Raw genomic sequence first — 24,759 nt, 5'->3', positions numbered from 1 at the left:
GTTTTAAACATAGCTGAGGCTACGCCAAGACTCAACTGCACTACTTTTCTGCATTGAGGTGATACAGTGCAATTCGTCGTTTGCACTTAGTTGAAAGACAGTTTGTTTAAGGACAATATCATATCCAGCTGATGACTTAAATCAAAAAAATATGACTGAAAGGAACAACCCACAGCTGAAAAGAATGAAATCAGGACACATGCCACAGCTGAGATGCTGACATGACACACATTTGTTTATTTTATTTACACTGTAAAAATCATATTGAAATAGCCATCACCTGTCTATCAGTGCTTTCAACAATAACAGATATGTAATGCATTATTTTTTGTGCCATAACAATGCATGCAATACTTGTGTAATAATGTAGGACAATGCAACGGAAAGATGGAGAGACTCTTCAAACAACATGTTCATACCCTTGTCATTAATAACGATTTCCACTCGACAGCTGTTGTAAATGATCACTAATCAATGTTGATATTACTGAAATTGACTTTTGATATCTTGTCTTTCCCACAAAAAAATAAAATAAACATTTTGAATTTTAAAAAAAGGTGCAGTTTGTCAGCATGAAATCCTATGAAACATAATACAAAATATAAAGGTAATGGGCATAGGGTAGAGTAATAAAATGACACATTTATACTGCTTATTAATACAGTCTTCCAGCAACGCTGTATTGTAAAGCCAATAAATAAACAAACAATAATGTACATGGGTCACACAATTCATTTGTTCTTTCCTGAAACTTGAGGATTTCACATTGACTTGGTGACAGAAGAAAGACAACGTTGTAGCACCGCTGAGAATGAAAGCCAGTTCACGCAGCCTAGACCCATCTCACAATAGTTCTCATGTATGATGCATTTCATTTTGTTCTTTCCTTTTTTTTCTTTAACATGACAACACAAAGCTTCCTGCTATTGTCCAACTATCGAGGAAGTCCACTTTGATTATTCCCAGTCTGCTTTTTATCAAGCCGAAGAGTAAAATTATGCTTTCTTACTTGCGTCTTTGAAGCATCCCTTTTCATTATCAGACCCCAAATTTCCAATTGATCAAGAATTGCAGCGCAGACCAGGGCATATCATGTTGTTTCGTGGCAGTGCCTGAAACCTCGTCAGCTGTTTTTTCTCTGTTGGCCTGCCATCATTGCCTTTGGTTGACTGGGAGATGTTGGGTGTCCTGGGTACAGATCTGTTCAATCACATACAGTCTATAAACAAAGCTGGGATTTTTCAGGTTTTCAGTTTCTTTTGGGTATGTCAGTCCTATTCGCTTTAATCAAGATTCCCATTTTGCAAGTTCCTCCTCATAATTCTCCCCTTTATTTGTACTGTCCTGATCACATTCCTGTGTAGTGAATCAAGTTCTTGTATCCAGATGTCCGGCATCGCAGGGAGAAGAAAGGGCAACTCTCTTGCACTTCCATTGAAGTGTCATTCATTTTTCAGTGCTCGCCACACGCTTCAAGCAAAAAACACTGTCTTTTCAAGCATGGACGTCAAATGTAGTCTTTTGTCTACCTAACCACCTATCTGTCTGTGTCACAAACAGAGTCACTCCGTATGATTATAGGTTTGAATTTGAACAGGATTGGCAGCACTGCTTGCCATAAAACTTGTGGTTGCAGACGCCATGCTGGGGCACCAGGTAACACCAGCTGAAGTAATCCCGGCATGCAAGGTCTGTGGAAAAAACGGGGGAAAAAATGATGAGGGCCTTTTTTTCTATTCTGACAGGGTATTTTAAGATAACTCTGTTCAGACTACAGATTACAAGACTTTGTATCCAAGTAGCACTCTATTATGTTAGGTACCTTTCTTCTCAGGTTGTGGGCAGAAGTTGGTGTTGCAGGCCTGAGACATTGAGGGTTTAAGATGGAGGGCACAGCCAGGAGAGGGCTTCCCCTGGACCAGACACTGGACTGTCCTGGCCTGCACACCTCCTCCGCATGTCACTGTGCACTGTAGAGTACAGAGAAACAAAACCTTGATGATGGAAACAATCAATGTCATGAACCACAGTATTACACACTTAATTCCTCCTCTCTTGTCAATCACCAAATGTTGATGAGCTCACAAAGCAACCATTAACAAAGCAAAAACTCTGCAGATATAACATGTAATGCAGTGCTCCTTAAGCTGAAAATACATCGGTGCCGCTGCGGCGCGGTGCATCATGTGACATGCGTCAAGTTCCCCCTTCAGCACACACTGGACGCATTGTGCTGCAGCTCGTCAACAGATGACCATGCAAATTTATTAATACTTTTACTGAAAGATCTACAATTCCTCCATCTATACATTAGAGTAAAATCATGTGTGGACAGCCCCTAATTAAATTTCATTTCTCAACTAAACTGCAGATCTCTAGAGCTATGACTTGCCAGGCAATATCTTTTTTGCCATTGTCTTATAATGACAGGATTGTGGGTCATTTAACTCCCACAGATATTTCTCAATCTCAACAATGAGTCTTTCCTCATCTTTTCTTTGTCACACATGTCACATGTCACCAGCTACAGAGTTCTCTTTATACCTTAATAGTGAGGAAAGGCGTCGAGAAAAAGAGCTGCTATGGGAGCTGCTATGTACGAGCAGAGAGCAAGTGGGAGAAAAGTGCAGTTAGTTCTGAGGGTGGCGAGACTGGAAATTGGACAGTGATGTGAAGTGCCACGGGGTGGCGCTACCAGGAGCGCCAATGTGCAACACAGCCAAGGAATCCTGCTCTTGTGGCTTGAAGCCTCATTTCAACTCCATGGTATGGCACGGCTCGACTCAACTTGCTTGGAACATTTTTTTTCTTGGATAGTACCTGGTACCTGTTACTTTTTAATACCAACTTGATTGAAGTTTCAATGAGCTGAGCCGATACTAAAAGGTGAAATTATAATACCGTGCACCACTGATTGGTTCGATAAAATCATCTATGGCACAACATTGGACATCCTGCACAGACCCACCATTTTAAATAGCCAAGCTACCATCAATAGCGACCGCAATTTGTTTTATTCACTCAACCCAGATTTAGTTACTTGATCCCCCTTAATTACTGTTACTAAGTTGGACAGTTTGATAAAAAGAAACATGGCATTGCCTGTTCTGCTGAGCTGAATGCTGAAATGTTTATTAGATAGCGTCTCTGTGTCAGGCAATATTGCTTAAAGAAGCAACAGCATACTACAGTTTACAATGATACATTGAAAATCTCATTGAAAAAAGGAGAAGTAGAAACCGAGGATGAAAAAACAATGAGTCTTGTCATGTCATTCCCAGTCAGTTGATGAAGTGCAGATGTTAATCTGTTTGGTTGCTAATAAAAGGATCCATGGAGAGCAACAGATGGAGCCACATGAATGGTTTCTCAATGAAGATGATGTCATGGCAGTTTAACTAGGTGTCGCTGTGACGATCAGCTAAAAATCCCGCCTACATTGACATGGTACTATCTGCAATGGAAAATGAAAATGAGAAAAGTTCCTGGTGCTAAATGTGAGTTGAGTGGTTCCAAACCATGCAGTGAAATGTGGCATGAGTCAATGTACCTGAGACCAAGGAGATGAGTGCCATTCTGCTCGAGGAGGAGGTTGAGGGAGGGGTTGAGGTGGATAGGTGCGATGATGCGTGCTCCATTGGTGGACTGGTGGAGTAGTGCGGATGGGGCACTCAGCCAGGATGCAGGGTCTCTGGAGCTCTACTGTGGGCTTGGGGACATGGTGGCACTTCTTGGCAGCGAGTTCTCTGTATTTTCCTGCAGTGTCCTGTTTTATGGAAACCAAAAATACTTGTGTAAGCTACAAGATGCCATTGTGTGATGTGAAACCCTTGAGAAAACTAAGAAAATCTATAGCACTGTATGTATGTCATAAAAAACAGTAAAGAAAGAAACTGAAAACTTTAATTATGACAAAGAAATTTAAGGAGATGAGAATTTGACGCAGTGAACTGTCACAATTAATATTTCAAAGTACTAGTTTAATAAGTAGGCGTCAACATTGTCCTATATTTGAACATCATTACACAGGTAATACACACCTTCTCTGCACACTTGATGAAGCGTGCCTGATATCCACGACCACACGTTACTGAACACTGGACAATCAAAGAAGGACAGGAACAAAGAAATGGATTGAGAGAGAGCATTTTTACATTAGCTGAAACATTCTAATTTTACATACTGCATTACTAATGCTGTATTTATTTTAGCTGGATATTTTTCATCAGTCTTTGCAACTGCTCTTGAATTACCTCTTGCCACGTGGAGACAAACCACTGGACTTTGCGTTGTTTCTGGCAGCGTTTGATGAAACAGGATTCTTGACTGGTGGGTTTCGGCAGGCCCGCGCACAAACTGTCTGGCAGTGTGTGTGTCCGGGCATCTGGGCTGGTGCTCGTACACAGCACTGTCCTCTTCCTCAAGCCGTTGCCACACTTACGAGAGCACTGCCAAATACATAGAAACACGATAAGGCTAAAATCTGATGTCCTTAAATGCTTTCAAGATAATAAAAGTAAGGATTTATCTAAATTAATTCAAGATTTGACATAATGTAGCTATTACATGAATTCACCATAGAAAAATGGTCACAGGCCAACTATGCACACAAAGCATTTAAGCATGGCTGCTATATATTCACATTCTCTACACAGTGACTTAATGTGCTCTACTTCCTAATACTTCCTCTGATGTATTCCAAAAATCCCCCCAATGTTCATTCTGAACCTATGCACACATCTTATGGCACGGCCTCAATCAAACTCTTGAAAGTGTTTCACTACATCCAAGAGAGAAGGGGGGCAGTGACGCAGTGCTATGGAAGAACCAGAGAGGAAGTAAACTGGATACCATTTGTGGCAGGTAGTTAAGGATATTTGGGGATAAAATGGCAGTTAAAAAAGTTTAAGAGTGACACAAATCACCACACACAATGTATAGGAATTGGACAGAGAACAAAACAGGGCGGTCTCAGCAGGCACATTCATAGTTTAAAGCCACTGAGATCACTGTTATAAAATGTGGTGAAGCCATCAAGGCGAGGGTTCACTGAAAACACAGTGTGTAGAGCTTTTTTAGGCTGGATCGCAAGTGTGCAACTTTAAAATGTACGTTTTTCCTGCTGTGAATGAAAGTGTTGCATTACTGCAGCAGCATGCCTCAAGAATTCTCATCTTTCACTGTCACACACGCTCACCTGTGACCATGGCCCACTGGTCCAAACCGGTGGACAGCTGTGTGTGTTGCAGGCTTGCTTCCTGGCAGGTGTGGGCTGGGCACAGTGAGAGTTGGCCAGGGTGTCTACTATAGTCTGGCTGGTTCTCTGGACGCACTGGACCTGCCGCGTCTGCTCCCCTCCTCCACAGCTCCGGCTGCACACCCCCCACTCTCCTACAGACCAGCTGGGACAACACAACACAAGGCCGCTGAGTCAACATGCAGAGCTCTCAATCACTTATACAGACAGGCCTGCAGGAATTCACAAATGACATGATGACTGCACAGTTAAAGTGACTGTAGGAGATTCTCTGCGTTGTATTGAAACCAATTCTCTTCTCCAGTGGCCTCTGCAGCTCCTTCTTCTTCAGAAATAAGGAACTGTAAAACCCAGAAGTAACTGTAGTTGCAACAAAAGCTTGAATAGCTCTTAAAGTGGCAATCTTGAAGATTTCAGTCGAGGTTTATTTGGTAACACCTGTAGTTACTGGTGCAGTTTAATACGATTTAAAATCAAATACGACAGGTCACAGAGTTCTGAGGGCAGCAAAACAAACCACTGTCAGTTTAATAAAGAAGTCGGTCAGTAATTGATCTTTTTTCATCATGTGAGCAGCTGTGACCTGATTTTATCCTGCACATGGCATGAGCCTGCAAATAGCAAGGCATAGTAAAAGGACTCGGTAACATCTGGGGCTGAGAAATGAAGCCAATGCGAAAGTTCAGCCAAAAACTGCAGTTCAGCAAATGGCCACTTGAGGCTTGCTCCAAAAGTGAGTCAATCCCCATAGATCCCCATGTTGAATGCCCAACTATACAGCAGATATAAATATGTTTAGCCTGGTACAAAAAACTGCTTTGGTCTCTGTGACTAAATTCCCTCCAAATCTTAGCTCCACAAATGCGACGCACGCGCAAAATCGCCTACTCAAAGCTTCAAAACATGAATCCACAAATGGGTGATGTCATGGTGGCTAAGTCCATTTTATTCATACAGTCTATGGTTGGCTATCCTGCTCAGTTGGTGTGCAGCCTGTCACCTGCAGCTCTTCATCAAAAATTAATATGAATCTCTCTGTAGCCAAAACTCATGGCGCCAATGGAAAGACTATCTCTTCCTGGGCAGAGACACTAAATCATGTTGAAATATTATCAAACAGCTCACTGGGGCTGATGTTCTTGTTCAAACCCATCTGGTGTCAAAAAAAAAAAAAAAAAAAAAAAGACTTGTTGCCTTGTATTGTGAATACATTTTTGATAAACGATAGTGGTATCTGCTAAGCTCACTGAAAAACACATTGCATTTCCTGTAACTACTTCATAATAAAAGTCAACATGTGTTTTGCCACTTCAGTGCTTTTAATATAAAGCTGCAGCAGTAAGAAATGTTCAGATTACATTAGCAGTAACTTAATACAGCTTTTTATTACAGAAATGTTCACCCTCTACACCCAGTTCATAATACTGCAAATATATAAATATATCAACCTCGTTTGGCAGATAATAGTGACTTAACAGACATTTATTTTAATGAAAATCTTCAAGATTATTGCTTTAACTTATTTTCAGTTGTAAAACGCCTTTTCACAGAGGACCTAACTCACTGGCACACAAGAGTACGACCATAACAAAAAGATAGGAATGTCCGTCTTCTGTGACTACACAGCCGTGTTCATACATATTGTTGAACTTGTTGGAGTGTTGCAGGCCGAACTCTTTGGGGTGTAAGACATTTGTTCATGGTTGACTGGCTTCAGAGCACGTCAGAACATTGGAAACACCAGGCTTTTAAACTGTAACCTAAACCCCACTGCACGGTTTAAAACCCCCTCCTTGCCTAAACTCAGCCCTCATCACCATTAAAACTAAATATCACCACATATGTCTTTCATAATTACCTCCATTTGTACTGTACACGCCTAACAAATACACATGTTGGGAATTACAAAAAAGAGGCCTTTTGTAGATATTCATTAAGCATCCTTTGTTTTAATTCATCTGAGACACACAATCCTTTAACCCTGATGAGTGCTTGGTTTAGGACATTATAGTTTATTTATTTTTAAGGAATTTTTCTTCAACACTGCAGCACCCAGACAGACCACATGTCTAAGTCGCCTAATCCCAGAGCCTCCTATTTTTTCACTCTTCCTAAAACCTTCATTGTATCTATCCCAAGTGACCCCAAACTCAAGGTGCAGGCAGCTCAATCCCTCATCACACACTCTGTCAACCTCTCGCTAACTTCACCCCAGTGTACCCATCCAGCCGCCTAAGATCTACCCCAAACAACCCAAAAACATAACTGTCAGCACATAGAGTTGTATATATTAACATCTAAACTTTATTTGTGGTAATTTGGTGCATCACTTGCTTGGAATGTTGTATAGAGAGGATGAGAAGAGCTTAGCTGTAAAGGGCATTATGCATGCACTATCGAATCTAAATAAATATGGATGGAGGAATTCCATCTGGTTTTATATATGTTATGGTTTGTCAGGAAGAAGAGACATGCTGTATTATCATCAAAGGATGATTTAAGGGAAGAGGAGGAGAATGTAGAGATGAACATGTCTATTCAGCTGTTTACTTTAAAGATTTTACTGAGTGGACAACACATACATGTAACATATTTAACATGCTGACATGATATATATTGGACCTTGGCACAGAAATAGGAGCAAAATCCTCATGGTGTTATTGAATACATAAATAAATGGAAGGAGGAGGAGACCAGCAATTTTTAGAGCGACATTGTGTCTTTCAAGAGCTAAGACATATTTAGACACACTACACTTACACTGTTGGCTTTAACAAAGGAAATTCAGTACACCTATGTCTATTTTGTATTTCTCCATAAATATTTTGATACTTATAGCTACAGGTGGTCACTTTTATTAAAAAATGTTAGTCATGTTTGCTGAAACTCTCAATATAGCCTGACAGAAGTACATTGGACAGATAATCTGTGAGAAACATCATGTTCATCTGCCTACTCCTAGTGTTTCCAATAGCATCTGCTGAACAAAAACAACCAATCAGTGCTGACGAGTCTTTTACACAGCTGTCAGTCATGTCAGTCACTTTCTGAACTGTGGTCAAATTGTCAAACTAGGCAGCTCTGATCAAATATGAATCATGATTCTGTTACTACCTATTTCTCACCTCAAATGTTTTCAGGAACATATTTTAGTGTACTGTTTAGCTGTAAAATGAGAAAGTTTATGACTTGGCCACTATGTTGAAAACAATGTTGGCAAAAACAAGCCCCACCCACCAGCCATAGCAAACTTTCCCATTTTCCAGCTAAACAGCACACTCTGATTGGTTGTTTTCTTTCAGTTGCCGTGGATTTTAGCAAATACCATTAGAAATAGTAGGATGAGGAGGAGAACATGATTTTTTTCAAAGATTAACTAGCCACTTTTACCCAGATATCCTGTGATAAGGTAGCAACAAAGACCCCCAGCTTTGCTTTTTAGGAGAACCAAAAAAATGTTGGTGTAATGCCGCCCCAGTGTGTGATTTAAGTAAGCATGCTGGCATTCAGGAAACAAGAGAAGTGTGATGGGTGTGACGTGTAAGACAACAGAGTTGGCTTCTAGCGTGACATATAACATACGCATTGGGCAGCACTTTCTAACAATGGTATAACATGGCAATAGCAATCATGTACCATCCCTGTTATATGTGGGCCGATCTCCACCTCTGCTCCTGGACTTCTTTTTCTCCCAAACATGCTGACATTTTTAGTTGCTGTTCTCCTCCTTTGAGTTAGCTGCTAACTGCTTCTGGCAGCTCTTTACATCTCCCGGTGGTAGGTTGCACACATAACACAAAGTCAAAATGTCATTGCCTTCTCGTCAATGGTCCGTCCACAGACATTGATTAGGTGCTGTTACTACCTCTGCTGGCTTAAAGGTGAAACCATTCCCGCTATTTTATGCAGAACTGTGGGGTGGACTTATGGTGCAAAAATCCTACATTGAACAGGCAGTTTAAAAGGGGCTTCTGTCTCTTGTACTTCTGTCAGGATATAGAGAGAGTTTCAGTAAGTATGACGAAAAGTTATATCTATAAAAGTTACCAACTGTAGGCCTACTTTTAAACTGTACAGGATTTCTATGATGTAACAAGCTTGTAGTGGTTAGCTGATATCATGGATTTATTATGTAAGAACATTTACCTACTTGCTACAGGATAACATCATACTGGTATACTTTATTAAATCTTATTTTGACTCTCTTACATCACTTAGTTTCATCTCAGATGTCGGTTTCTGCACAGAAAAGTAGAATACAGTCATCTGGCGTTGAATGTGGTAGATGATAAAGGTGATATATTAGCGCTCTAATTAATACTGAAGGGCATTTAATTATACCATGAATTTATCACCTCGGTGACCCCACTGGCATGGCCGTTGGTATAATACACTGATTAATGCCATATCAAATTTTAGACCAACATGATCTTTGCCTTGACTGTTATTTGTGAGTGGGGACGTTTGAGGATGAGTAAGCATCACTGTGTCTGGACAGAAGCATGAGGGGATCAGATGTCCTGTGGACAGAGAGTCAGATAACCCCTGTGGTCTAAATGACGCTGTCTAGATGCTCACCAGAGGCATTAAATAACTTCTGACCAGTGTTTATGGCTGTGCCACTGTGCGTGTGTTTGAGCTTTCAAGTATGCATTTCAGCGTGTGGGTGTTTCTCTGCTTACATCAGTGTGCGTCCACACTGTGAGAGAGAATGATATCATGCTCTAAATGTGAGCGGGCATCGGAAACCTTTTTCCATGATGTAATGCCTGTGCAGTCAAACTCACTTGGTGCAGACACAGCAAAATGAAATAACTGTAGGGCCTCAGAATAGTATGACCTGCAGAGATGGACTGATGACCACAGATAGCTTGTCTAGTTTAGTGTGCATGCTTTGGTCAGTGCAGCACATACATGACAGTGAACTAAAACCCTTTGGCATGAGTATGAAACAAGACATTAGATGACGTAATTTGGGGGTTTGGGCAAGACAGACCGACATTTTTCAACATTTTAACATATTTTTCGATGAAATGATTAGTCGACTAATCGAAGAAATAATCGACAGATTAGTCGACAATGAAAATAATCGTTAGTGGCAGCCCTACTGCATACACAAAAAATGAGGTCAGAAAGAGGCAACTTACCATGCAAAAGTTGTAATCTATAAAGACAAACTTGACAGGAAAATGCGCACACCTGTATGGAAACTCTGACCTATGCGTATGAACAATTTGGAGACAAGGGAAATTTGTGGCACAGATGGTGAGGTGGTGAATTGAAGCCAGACTGTAGAAATTAAATGTGACATCACTATAGGTGTAACGATGGTTCTCACACATTAAATTTCACTTTGTATCACAAGTCACTTATAGAGTCCAACTTATAATAAAGATTCAGTTCAGCTGTTTTATTTGTGCTTTTGCAAGAGAGCCATAACATTTCGATAAGCACCTTTCAGTTCTAGAAACTATGAGCCAACTACAATCACTCAGTGCTGTCTCACCATCACATTCCCACCCCTGGAGGGCAGACGATAGGGCCGGACTATATGCTGCTGACACTCGTGGTCAGCTGTGGAGCACACATCAAATGGCACTGAATAATTGCAAAACAGAACATCATCAGTTTCCAATAATATCTGCCACCACTGTACATCTCACAAAGCACGATTTCAGTTTTCATACAGTTTTTGGGTGTAAAATCACTCCAGTGGACACAACAGTGTGCACACAGAAGACACTGCGGTGACTGCCACACATACAGTACTTTGCCCTCTCCAGTCACCTTACATGCATCTTCCCCACCTGCACATATGGATATTGTACATTAGTAAAATCTGGAAATAAAGCCAGGAACAGCTCTCGCACAATTATTAAACTCCAGACCCTCACTATGAGTCTTCATCATATGGCAGGCCAAGAGCACCATAACAAACATAAGTGAATAGATTGCCACTGATTATTGTGATCATTTTGGCAAGATGTGAGGCAATCAGCCCGATTGCTGTGAACATATAAATACTGCAGTGACACTCAGTTGTTGCTATGATTCATTGTAAAAACCCAGTGATATGCAGGCTCAATGACATTCATGAGGTGCTTTACACTGACCATTTATGTTTGAATGTGGGCCTGTAGAACGTAGGATATGAGCCGGATCCACATGTGGACAATTCCAAGTAGATTTGGGATTTATTAAAGGAAAACATCCACTGGCAGGCATATACGTGTTTCTAAAAATCTGATTATTTGCTATTTTTGGCTTTTGTCCACATGTACACTTTTGCGTGGATCCTATGCACTGTTTTTTAATGAGGCAGTGGAGACAAAAACATATGCACATATACAAGGACAATATGTTTCAATTTAGTTCAACAAAAATGTTCTATACTACACCAGACATTTTACAAAGGTACAACTGAAATCAGTTCTGGTTGATTAAACCATGACACGGGACTCTAATATAGTAGGATACACAAATTAATGTGATCATCAGAAACCTAAAGACTACAGCAACACTGTAACTATATGACATGCGTGTTATGAACATTTAATATGTAACGTGAGATCTGTACATGACACACCACAATGCTGCAAATATTGAAATCAGTGTGAAACCACGGAAATAAAGCCTGAAGGTTTAGACTGCAACCAACAGGAAAAAGATAGATTACCTAATATTATTACCTGCTGTAACATAAACTCTGATGCTGTCGATGTTTATATTTGAATAAAGTCTGACAGCATGCGTTGTTAGAAAGCTTTACATAGCTTGATGGGTCTTGAATGCACTAAGGATTCACAAAGTGATGAAAATAATGGCGTAATATGTTCCTAATAAACATCCGGATACTTAAATAACATCACCGTAACAATTATTCATTTCTAAGAGATAAAATAATTTTTCAAAATAAAGCAAACAGTCACTGATAAAGTGCAATAAACTGAGTGATTGTGTATTCTCAATTTAAAACATTTCATCTCTAATACATAAAAACAAATCAACATAAACACTGTTGGCATTACATTGTGGTTATAATATTGAATCATTACTTCAGCTAAAACCTCCTTTACGTGCAAACACACAGGCAAACACCTAAGCAGCCCCAGCTGTAGATAATGAAGGATAAGGAGATGAGTGTTAACAGTTGTGAGATGACTTTACAGCCGCCATTATCTCTGCTTTCTCAACTCAGTGTAAACACATAAATCCATTAGTGAGTAAATGCTGATAGGGGTGGTGTGTGTAACTTGGTTAAGTGGTAGAGTGTGAGAGATAGAGAGAAGGGAAGGGGGAGAAAAGAAAGCAAAGTGGAACCAAGAGAAATCAGAGAGGAGCATCAGCATCTAATATTATTTATAGGTGACTTTTAAAAGATGCAGTGGGACAGACAAGCAGACAGACAAGCAGACAGAGTGTGTATGTTTGTCATAAAGCCACAGCCCCACAAATCCCTGCTGAGAGATTGAAAGTGCTGCGACCCGAGCGCAACACAGTTTGAGTGACAGCTATCCTTGGCTGGCTGCTTGGTGGAATCCGTGTGTGTGTATGTGTGTGTGTGTTGTCTGTGTGTGTCTGTGTGTGGTAGGATAGGGTCGGACAGGTCACAGAGAAAAAAAAGACGTCACATCAAAGTGTCCAGGCCATTAGGGACATGTTTACAGCTGAGCCTGAAGCCACCCAGGTAACAGACACTGCAATCACTGAGATCTTACAACCAAACTCTGCTGTGTGTGTGTGTGTGTGTGTGTGTGTGAGAGAGACAGAGGGAAACAGAGTCAGACGGTGGGGCAGACAGAAAGTGAGGGGGAACAGGGACAGAGAGAGGCCATGCCCCTTGCAGGCAAGTGGTGTGTGTGTGTGTGTGTGTGTGTGTGTGTGTGTGTGTCTAGAGGTTGAAGGGAAATTAAGCATCTGTTGTACCTTGAGTATCCTGAAAGATGAGTAAGCAGTTAAGTACTGACTGAAACATATGGAAGTGAAACAGTCACTGTCTCAGACTACCAGATAATGACAGAGTGATCACACACTGTAAATGTACAGATAAAGCTTGCATTGTTTGGCCTCTCTGTATAAACCCACAAACACTGTTAGCAAGAGTTTCCTTCCTTGCCCTCCTCTCTCCTGAAATGTCGGACTCCACTACGATCCATTTACCAATAGGAATATAATTCAATTTTCCACTGTAAGCGTGGCTGAGAAACATAATACACTACATATATGCATACACTTACATGTCCCTTTGTGTTATTTGATTTCTACAATGGCATAACTGACACATCTATTTGAGTCCATTCAGTCAGTCTTGTTTCACAATACTGACATTTTAGAGTGAATATAATGAGGTATTACAGTTCTGTATGAAATATTTTATGGTGAAATATTAGCTTTTACTGAACTTTTGCTTGCCAAAACTTTTTTTTCTGTCATGACTCCTTTAGAGGCCGAAAAAATGTCAATGCTGAGGAAACTTGTAACTAAAAAAGCCAAGTTTCTAATTGGTTTCTGTTGTGTGCAGGAAGTGAAAGATGCAAGTTAACTCTGCTTAAACTCCCAGTTTTTTTTCACTCATGAAAAAATACAAGGCTATTTTGACAGTTTCTTAACAATTTTTTTATGTTTCTCATTTAACTGCTATGCTTGTTTGTCATCAGAGAGCTCTTGTTTGTTAATAGTTCCCGAGTGAATCAGAATCAAAGACCTTCATGGTGCCTGTTTGGTTCGGTTCAATCACACTCAAGTTTGTTTGTTTGGGCAGGTGTGAATACAGCAATCAATCAATCAATCAATCATTTTTATTTATAAGCCCAATATCACAAATCACAATTTGCCTCACAGGGCTTCACAGCATACGACATCCCTCTGTCCTTTGGACCCTCGCAGCAGATAAGGAAAAACTCCCCCAAAAAACCTTTAACGGGGAAAAAAACAAGTGCCCACCAAAACAACTGGACTGAGACCTTGAAACCTTGAAGAGGTTGTCTTGGTGTGGTTACAAATGAACTCTTGTGAGGTTTGTTTGTGGTGTTCCGACCACATTACGCATCGTCTGGGTTAAACAAGCATGAGCATGTTACAGTCCTGGAGGATTATTAATGTGCACCTCCTCCTATACTGCCTTAATATGCACAATCGGCGCATCCAGTGCATCACAACATTGTTTTCTAGTTGGAGCCGCGCCTCGTTTTCACAGTGTATGGTTTGACTAAAGTGAACAATGACAGCAATATAGTACACAATGACCAGCGCTGAAATCAACCCGTGTAGTTGTTCCTCCATTGTGACGTTAGAAAGTGTCGCATTTATCTTGCAAGTGTACTCTTCTTTACTTCCTGGATGGAAATTTGGATCAATCAAGAGCAGCTTTCTTGCGCAAGGCATATTATCTGGTCCGCTTGTAAATGCTGACGTGAGAACATGAACCAACTCAAGGCAATTCTGCAACTTTGTAACGAAATGAGTCCCTGATTCAGACCAAAGCAAGTAAGCTAGAGGTCTGAAAGCACCCTAATCACAACAGACAACTTGACTTGTCACAGCAGGAAAAGCACAGGAGCTAATGACATTAACGATGGCTCTGTTGAAAATCAACGCAATGCAGCAAATAAAAGTATTAGCAGTTACAACTGTGTTTTTACAGATGAAAATGTCAAAAAGCTCTAATCAACCCACACATTCTCACTCCAAACTCATCAAATAGGCTACAGATGCTTGGTGCACAGAGACAGCCTGTCAATTAGCTCATTTCATGCATTGTGTCTTTTCGATGAAAATTAAGTTTTCAGGTTTAATTCTTTAGTATTTGGTTAGAAAAAAACATCATGGTTTGGCTAAAGATAAGTAAGTTTGTTTAAAACATAATTTAATGACGTCACGTGACATCCATCACTAGCATAGTATGCTACAAATAGAAGCACACTAAGTTGCTATTAATATAATTTGGTAGACTTTTGGTTTCACATGGGAGACAAACAGAGGCCCCCGGGGGAAAGTCAGGAGTTGGTTTGACTTATACACCCCCGCTCCCATCTGCCCTTTGCAGACTTTCTTGCTCTTAATGCTATGGCAGTAGTTCTGAGCATCAACAAATGCCTCTGCCTGGTGTATCTCATACACTAAAGGTTCCCTTTGTGCGTTGGCAGGCCGAGGGCTGCTGACCAAGCCTTGGTTTTTGATGAGCTGGGGGTGAGACCAGGTTGAATCAGTGTATGTTGATAAATCTTTTGAAACAAAGCATATAAAAATAACCATTGTGGTACACTTTACATTTTCTCTTTTAGCATTTATCACCTGCTATTTTTATTATGTTGTTGACTGAAATTCAACATCAAGGTCATGCGATAACTAAACCATCTCCGTGACAACTAAGCAACTCCATCTGCTGTGTGAAAATGTGGTTGAAAGTTTCAGAAACAACAAATCAGGCCTTGTATTGAGTTTTCTTGTTGCCTTTCAGCACAAGTATCAGACTGCATTTATGAATTTTGATCATCTAAACACTGAGCTCATATATTTACACAAAGAAGCATTCTACTGCACTTATGTCATCTTGTCAGTTGACAGTTAGTGGTGAAGCTTCCTAGTGGTTAAATGTGTTTTCTTTACTCAGCTTTAATTCGACATTAGAAAGTAACTAAAACATTGTGTTGTTTTGTAAAAAAAATCCTTGGTAACAGTAATTACCCCAAAAGAACCCATAGTTAATAATGCAGACTGTAGGTGGAGTACAGTGGTAGCCATCCTAACATAACATTTGGTGATCTCTTTTATCCAAAGTGCCTGACAACTCTATGAGTGCAGACATTTTTAGCCTGGGTGGGAATAATCTATAAAGCTGGCAGTGGTGCGCTGTACTCACAGTACCAGTTTTCCTTGAATGCAACGGTAAAAACAAAGCAGGAATGACTGCATAATATACAGCCCATTACTACACATGATGACACAATGAACCACAAACATGCCATTATTACTTAAAACGTCTGACCTAACAAAGCTCTGGAGGACACGGTCCCCTTTTCTGACGACTTTATATATATATTTTCTGTCAACACTTTTGTTACTTTATGTCACTGAATATGAGACAGCTCTGTGGTCATCATGCAGGATTTTCCCTGGATACCTGTTCCAAAACGGAGACAGACACAAAATGAGCAAGAAGGGAAAAAAGAAGGTACTGACACAGCTATGCAGAGGAAAAATCCCCTCTAGAACAGCTGTTGGTTACTATAAAACACGAGATAAATGGTAACGTAACTGGGATTCCATGATTTCAGTGCTGATTACATAATATTGGTGCCCTGTATAATACCGTCTGTATCCCTGAGAAACTCTTTCTGAAACAGCAATTTTTTCAGCAGGTGTTGGGACACCACCAATCGTATGCAGATTAAGGACGCGATGACTTCATAAGCAAGAGGGGAGATTTCAGAGAAAAGCACCACACCAACAGAGAGAGACTGAGGATGAATGTACCTCTGGAAATGGGTGCATCAGTGTTCGTGTAATAGGTTTTGTTGTAGTTTTAGATTTTGGACTGCAGTGTTCATTGGGTGGGGTGTCGTAGAGAAAATTGTTCCTCGGGAGTCTTGATGAAAGGATGAGAGAGTTTGGGTGGGAGTGAGCTTCATCGTAACCAAACACCACCACTGCTCCTCTCCTGCCCTGCCCTGTCTTCTTTCTGTGTGTGTGTGTGTGTGTGTGTGCCAGACAGCAGCTGATGACCAGTCATTCTGCTCTTCGCAACATGCTGGCAACAACAACAGCATCATACACGATAACTGCATGTATCCTGTATGTTATTTTATGCATATGCATAAGACATTCTCACTCCGACCTTGACACATATCATTTATATTTAAGTACTGTGGATGTGTTGGTTGTTGACGTTCTGGGACACTGTGTCAAGTTCTGCCTGTTACGTGCATTGTCTTCTTTCAAAATACACTTCTGTTTTTTACAGGAAATTTACTGTTTATATACAGTCTCTTTAAAATAAATGCAATACGTTGGTACAACACCACGAATAGATGTTTTTTTTTTCCTTCAACAACCAACGCACATAGTTGGGTTTAGGCAAGAAAAACACATGGTTGGTTTTGGGAAAAAGAACGGGGTTTGGCTTCAGAATCTTACGGGACACGAACACAGCTCTCCAGGGTGAAAATCTGTGTTTGTTGGACCCACTGACCACCTCTACTGCCCGGCCTACTTGGACTTTCGCTACCTTAACTTTTGTTCTTGCCCTGGCATGTTTCCTCCTGACGCCGGTAAGTGCCGTTAAACTATAACGGCGACCGTCATTTAACGTCAGCTATGACGGCTTCAAGTCACTGTCCAGGTGGCAGATTTCGACGCCGTCGGAGTGAGACCAGGTTGTGCAAACAGCCTACAACAAAAACCTGCAGCACAAAATCTCTAACACTCGTTTAATGTTCCTCTGCTTGTCTTCATTTCTCTCCAGTAATTTTTTGTAGTGATGGGGGAAAATTCACAAACATATCTATCTGAGCAACTTTTTCTAGTGTCTGACTTTCCCACTCACTGTTATCGTATGGTACTGTTTACGCTGCCTGTTACTTTGAGTGAACGAGGACGCAACATGGACGCTTCGAAAACAGTGTGTTTTTATTGCTCAGAGCATTCAAACAACATGTTGCTAATAAAGAGCACACGAAATGGATCAGCTGAGCCATAAAATATGATCTGCAACTCATTTGTCAGATTATTCCGACACCACATGGAATGCAGCACAAGGGTGCAGAGGTAAATGGGACATCTGCTACTTCCCAAAAAGAACAACAGGTTGTTGGTCAGTCACACTTCTGTAACATCGTATTGAAATTACATAGCCTACCTGCATACAAATGTGATGCTAAATCAGTGTATTAAAATTAATATTTGATGTTTATTAATGTAAACATACACATAATGACTGTACATGCATTGAAGAGAAGTTTTGTGGGGCAGGTAGCACAAGCTGTCAAACATGCATGTACTATAACCGAGTGCCCCAGAGAACCTGACAACATATTTTGCAACAAGTATCAAAACTTGAAAGGTTCAGAAAGTTGGATACATATATATGTATCAACTTGAAGGAAACGATTCCATGAAAAGAACTGGTCCGCCCATCACTGATTTTGTATTTCATTGCTTCTTAAACATTGAAAATAACTCCTATATTGTCACATTAAATATACCATTTTAGGCATTTAGCAAACACTCATAGCTTAAGTGAGTCACAGCATTAGTGGGGCTGATGTCCAAGAGCAAAGATGCAACAAGGCCTCATTGTGTTTGTTTCTGGCAAGGCCTTCAAATACTAAAAAAATAATGAGACTTCTTAAAATATTTTAAAAGGCCTCACTTGGCCACAATATAACCAAACAGTTTTACACTCAGGGGGACAAAGTCGCATTTGGACACACAACAACAGAATTTTTCTAGACATCCACATGCAACAGTGACCAAGATGAGGTCAGAGTCTCAGCTAAACCATTCTCTGCTCGTAAATCAAGGCGCAACTTGTCATCAGTGTCCACTTCATTTGCAAGAATCTGGCTGATATTTCAGACCATTGCTAAGAGTGTATGTGGGAATGCTCAGAATAGAGACACAGAGGAATTGACGCCTCAACAGCAGCTGTCAAAAGCCTCGAGATAAATGCTCTTGTTATTTCTTGGGAGACCGGCATCTAGAATACTCTGGAACTCTCCTGCTTTATCTTTGCAGTTGTTGTCCTGATAAAGGCTGGGAGTTCTACGCATACTCTGTTTAGGTTGTACTATGTTTTGGGCCGTGGATAGTTATTGCAAACAGTGATCTACACAAGTACATAGGAAGTTATGCTGGTTCCGCTTGCTTGACGGGTGCCTCTGGGAGTCAAGCAATATAGCTTTAAGAAGCAGCTAGCAATGACCACAGTATGTGATGGAACAGCAAGAACTAAAGTATGTGATGAATCATGTTAACTGTTGTGAACAAGGCAGAGTGACACAAATTGAGGCCTCTGATCTCAATCAAGAAATCAGTCAACATTGCTCTGGCATTGCCAAGTATGTGTCCCCTTTACCGCTTCTGGGGATCAGTAAAAATCCAGTTGCAGGGGCAGCAGGCCGAGCAAAGCATTCCAGACGTCCCTCTCCCCAGCAACGCTTTCCAGCTCCTCCTGAGGGACCCCGAGGCGTTCCTAGACCAGATGAGATATGTATTCCCTCCAGGTGTTCTGGGTCTGCCGTGGGGCCTTCTACCAGTGGGACATGCCTGGTATACCTCTAGAGGCATCCTGATCAGATGCTTATACCACCTCAACTGATTCCTATCGCTGCAAAGGAGCAGCAGCTCTACTCTGAGCTCCTTATCCTATCTCTAACTGTGCATTCACACCAAACGCGATGGACGCGATGAACGCCACAAGTTTCCATTCAAAATGAATGTAAATGACGCGATGACACGCGATGTCGCTTTGGGTGACGTGTTTCAGGCGATAAGAGCGACGCGATGAAGTGATGACGCGTCCATCGCCTCATCGCGTGTGTCACTTGAAGTTGAAAAATTTGAACTTTTCAAGCGACATCGCATGACACTGTGCCGCAACATCCAATCAGCGTTCATTTTCATAAAGAAATTATAAGCAACTAACCGGAGACAGATGGACAGGCACTCCGCAGCTGGGATGGAGCGCCTGTAGTTGGTGTCCAGGCGGGAGATCCTCGCACCGATACGGGCCAACAGGTCCTCAAACTGGGCCAGCGTCAGCCTGAAGTACCGCTGGAAACGACCGTCATCCAGATGCAGCTCTCGCAGGAGGTGATGATATTCACCCAGCTGTGTGCATTTCTGGAGGATATTGTGAACCCAGACACGGCGCCGTTTGGGTCTCCGATCCAAATTAGATGTCCACAACAGATAAAGAGCAGCTACGGTAGTTAACTCAGCCATGGTTGACGAGAAAATAGTGGGAGGTGAAGAAAATTGCGGGAGGAGGGTTGCGTCATCGCGATTGAAGCGATGAAGCGATGATCAAAAAGGTGACATTTGTGATCAAGCGACGCGATACTCGCGTTACGGGCGATGACATCGCGTCCATCGCATTTGGTGTGAACGCACAGTAAGGCTGACCCCAGCTACCCCTCTGAGGAAACCCTTTTTGTCCGCTTGTGTTCACGACATCATTCTTTTGGTCATTATCCATAGCTCATGACCAAAGGTAAAGGTTGGGACGTCAACGGACCAGTAAATCAAAAGCTTTGCCCTCCGGCTCTGCTCCCTCTTCACCACGACCGTCTGGCAGTCAAACAGTCAAACCACTGACTCCAGAGCTTAGTGCTGACCTAATGTAAGTCTCTTCTTACTTTAGAAAGTTACTTTGGGCCTGCACGTAACCTTACAGAAAAATACAGGCAAAGGAATGTTAGCATTGATCTTTTCTGGCTAACCCTAATTCATGTCATGATAAAACAATGTAAGCAACCAACCAGCAGTAGCTATCTTAGGATGTGACTATATACAATGTAATGAGTCTGAGAAGATTGTGACAGTCCCTCAGCCACATCTTTTAACCATCTTCAAAATCTGATTTTCTTTTCAACATAGATGAACTTAGCACATAGTCTATCTAATATAACAGGAAAGGGGAAAGTTGACTGAGGTTCTACCAGGTTCCAAGCTTGCTCAACTGCTACTGGAGCTCAGCACAAAAAGGGGCGGGACTTAGAAAAGGCTAATTGACTGTTTGCTTCTCCCAAACATCGATTGTCCAATTACAGCTTAGCAACTGTGACCAAGAAAGGCCTGCAAGCCTTTTATTTCTCCACACATTGAAGCACTTTGCATGAGGCTGTAGTAAAAAATAAATGAATAAATATTTCTTCTATAAAAGTTTGGAGGGTGGTGTCTTTTCTTTTTAAGACCAAAAATACAAAAGTAACAGTGTAAAGAATGTATTTGTCTGCTCTTACTTAGCTGCAAACAATCGCATGTGTGGCTAACTCACTTACTACCCACAGTAGGAACCTTAGACAGCGTTATGTGGCTGTAGAAAAAAAAATCCCGTTTTCATCAACAAAATCTCCCCTCTCATTAAAGCCAGTGTTATCCCAAGAGTTCCTTTCACTGATTTGTTTTCTGGCCAGTCTTTTACCCTTTATGACACTGTCCAGAGCAGCACAGACAAGGGAGGGACATTTCCCCTGTGCACGTCTTTATGTGTGTGTTCATACATGTCCTCCCTGTCAACGGACGCACCACTCCCTATGATGTCCGCAGCATCGCACCACGTTGACTGATCTTTGATCCTCTGCCTTTGGCTCTGTGTGTCAGGGGTATAGACAGTGACCGAACCAACTGAGCTGAGCCAAGATCCCAAAGAAAACCACACCCTGAAACCACAGAACCATTAGCGGGTCTTGCTCCCACTCTTTCTCTGTCTGCTATCATCATACATCACAGAAAATTTGTTCATGCCACTCTGAATGACAGCAGTGACATTTTACAACATCGAGAAAAGCCCTCTTGGCCACAGCGGCATGGAAGTGAACCTCAACGTGTGATAACATTTCCTATTTCGGTGCCCAACTGCAAATCAATCATGAGTTTGTTTCTGGTGCACCCTTGTGGGAAGAAAATTCTGAGGATCAGCAGTGTTTGGATGAATCAACATGCCCCATCAATTCAGCTAGCAGTGTATTTTGCACACAGTAGTGTTTCTTAAACTACACATTCAAAATGAAGTCTCTGGTGGGCCTTGATAGGGCCAGAGAACTGGTGTTTTGTTATGAGCTTTGGTCCCACAGTGATGCTACATGTGAAAAGGTTTACAAGTCCTTGGCCTGCCGTATTAAACAAACACAGAAGCTAACTATTCCTGACAGCTGGTGAGGTATCACGCTGAACTGGACAAAGACACGAAGAGAATATCCAGTGGAACTTCTCATTCTTCCTCGTGTCTCACACACATGTTTTGGCCAAAATGTAAGTTATTTTTCATTACACGAGAGGAAAATGTCATCATCACAGAACAGGTGCTTTACTGGGCTGGGAAAGGGTGGAGAATAGAGTCAGCGCTGCCTGACACCCTTTATTCGCTTTATTATGAGGAGATAGTGTAGGGAAGTTCGGAAGAGTTGACTCAACCAATAAACAGCTCCTTCTGACACTGCATGTCAAGAAATTACAGAGCAGATGTGTAGGTGTTGTAGACCAATAGCACATGGTGGTCAGGAGAAGTGAGGGAGGAGGAAGGTGAAAAGGACAGAAGGTAGGAAGTCAAAAGACCAAACCCCATATGGTGAAGTAAGATGAGACGTGCAGGAAGAAAAGACACAAAGGAAAGGATATTGAGACAAAGTAAAGAGAATACTTAAAATGCTGTCCACAAGATAATATCTTCACAAGCGTGGTGAATAACTATATCAACCTATTTGGCTGGTGGCCCCTAAAGCTGCCTCCTCAGGTTCCAAACATGAACGTGCATGTATAGAATGTTGAGCTGTTACAGCCAACAATGTTTTTGGCTGTCACATAGCCTACAGTACACCAAACAGCCCTTCCAGACTACACAATTGAACAATTGAATAATTGACATAGCCTGAAGTCTGGAAGTCCAGATGGGCCAACTATTCTGTCGTTTTCCATCCAAAGTATTATCAGGAAAATATGAGGAAATGTCTGCATCGTTCAAATACCATTTTTTAATGATGTCCAGATTAAGAGCCAGAGTGCAGATATATTGGTGAGGTCATAAACGTTTGAGGCCACAAATTACATGGCATTACTAAGGTCTGAGTTGAATGAGTTATGATGTTTAAATCACATAAACTCTAATCTTAACAACAAGAGTCTACAGCTAGGCTAACTGCTCTGTGAAACTGTGCTTTGGCTCAGCGGTGCTTGAGCTAATGTCAGCATGTTAACATGCTCACAAAACTAATGTACTGCTTTTGAGCAGCATGTCCACCATCTTAGTTTAGCATGTTAGCATACTAACTATTCCTAATTATCACTATACACAAAGCTTAGTTAAGGCAGGCAAGAATGTCAATAGTTTTGCAGGTACTTGGTTATAAACTGAAGCAGTGGACAAAGTCTTTATTCACTAATTTTGACCTGATGATGATATTCTGAGAAAACATAGAACCATGTACCGAATTTCATGTCAATCCTTTCAATTATGTTGAGAAAATCTACTAAAAATAAAAAATGAGAACCTCATAATGGTGTTAGAGAAAGCATCAAGATATCACCAAAGTCCCTATAGAAGTCTTTCTAGGGATGTCACAAGAACTGATCCGGTACCAAGTTGATGCCAAAATTATGAAAACATGACAGTACTCATTTTACTCCAATAGGTACAGGATTGCAATTCTTCCATATTTCTGATGGTTGTAAAAACAACCATCAGTAAAAAATAAGATAAACTTTAAATAATTTTGAAACAACACTTAACAGTTTATGAAACAACACTGCAAAATCAAAGTTGATTTATCTTTCAAAATCAAAGCATAATTCAACAGTGATCCATCCTTGGTGTGTGACGTTGATTCGAAAGTGAATAAACATTAGAATGCCAGCTGGGTGGTATTGACATAATAAATTTCCAGTGTTGTGGCATGCCTCCGTGGCAACGAATACCTGTTCAAAACTGTATGTCATTCCTACAGTTAGTTAGATATTTAAGTCAAAAATGGTGGACTGGCACATAGACTGACATTGCCATTCCTAGAGCCATGGTTAAACCTGTTAATTCTATGAAAACTGAAGTCACTGAGTGAATTCATTTGCTAATACTGGCAAACACAACACTAACATACAAAAGACCAGAGAGTCTGACCTGGCGGGACATGGTTGGGTGTTGCAGGCTATCAATCCAGTGGCTGGTCTTGATCTAGGATTGCAGTAGGACGTATTCACCTGCACTCTCAAGTCTTTGTAGCACGCTGACTTGGTGTTCATCTGGCCTGTATGGGTGATATGTCAATAAGTTCAGGCACCTCATCATGACAGGAGAATATCATTTTCAATTTGACTTACACCCGCTTCTGTCTGCCACCTGGCTACTATAAAATATCAGTAAAACAAAACGGCAGGCTCATATTTACAGTGATGGATTAAATAGCTGTGGAGAAGGGTTTTATTGGCACAGATGAATAAAAACGCAGGTGTTATTGAGCTTGAAGGCTCTCTCTTGACCTTGGAAACAGCAGCTTGACAACAAAAAAAAAACTGGAACACAACAGCATTGTTGTGTAAGTTATAGTGCGTCAAGCTGCTTGTCCGGATGGATCAAATGTTTGCACATAATATACCTGCAATATGTGAGACCTGTTGAGTAATATGAAAACATGTTACTGGTTTCACGCTGACACTCACAATACCTTCTAGGTAGCATCTGTGGTGTACAGAAAATACAGTATCTCTGTAACACATAAAAACAACACTTTAACAGATGTTTTACTATCTATTATTAACATTCTCAGAGGCTTCTACACATTTTACATGCT

The 24,759-nt window shown here is 41.1% G+C and overlaps 1 protein-coding gene across 1 annotated transcript in view; it reads right to left on the bottom strand.

Moving 5' to 3' along the window:
• Nucleotides 1–214: 214 nt before the first annotated feature.
• Nucleotides 215–24,759, bottom strand: part of adamts16 (ADAM metallopeptidase with thrombospondin type 1 motif, 16) — a 72,510-nt gene continuing 47,965 nt past the window's right edge. Inside the window, exons 18-24 of the mRNA XM_033640092.2 lie at nt 24,090–24,216; nt 5,198–5,402; nt 4,254–4,448; nt 4,041–4,097; nt 3,551–3,766; nt 1,823–1,970; nt 215–1,691 (exon numbers count right to left, since the gene is read on the bottom strand). Of these exons, the coding sequence (XP_033495983.1) occupies nt 1,576–1,691; nt 1,823–1,970; nt 3,551–3,766; nt 4,041–4,097; nt 4,254–4,448; nt 5,198–5,402; nt 24,090–24,216 (1,064 nt within the window). The 3' untranslated portion in view covers nt 215–1,575. The remainder of the gene's footprint in view (nt 1,692–1,822; nt 1,971–3,550; nt 3,767–4,040; nt 4,098–4,253; nt 4,449–5,197; nt 5,403–24,089; nt 24,217–24,759) is intronic.

The sequence above is a fragment of the Epinephelus lanceolatus genome, chromosome 10 (genome assembly GCF_041903045.1).
Source record: "Epinephelus lanceolatus isolate andai-2023 chromosome 10, ASM4190304v1, whole genome shotgun sequence".
NCBI lineage: Eukaryota > Metazoa > Chordata > Actinopteri > Perciformes > Serranidae > Epinephelus > Epinephelus lanceolatus.
The sequence above is the reverse complement of the archived record's forward strand: the minus strand, read 5'-3'. Positions and strand labels throughout refer to the sequence as shown.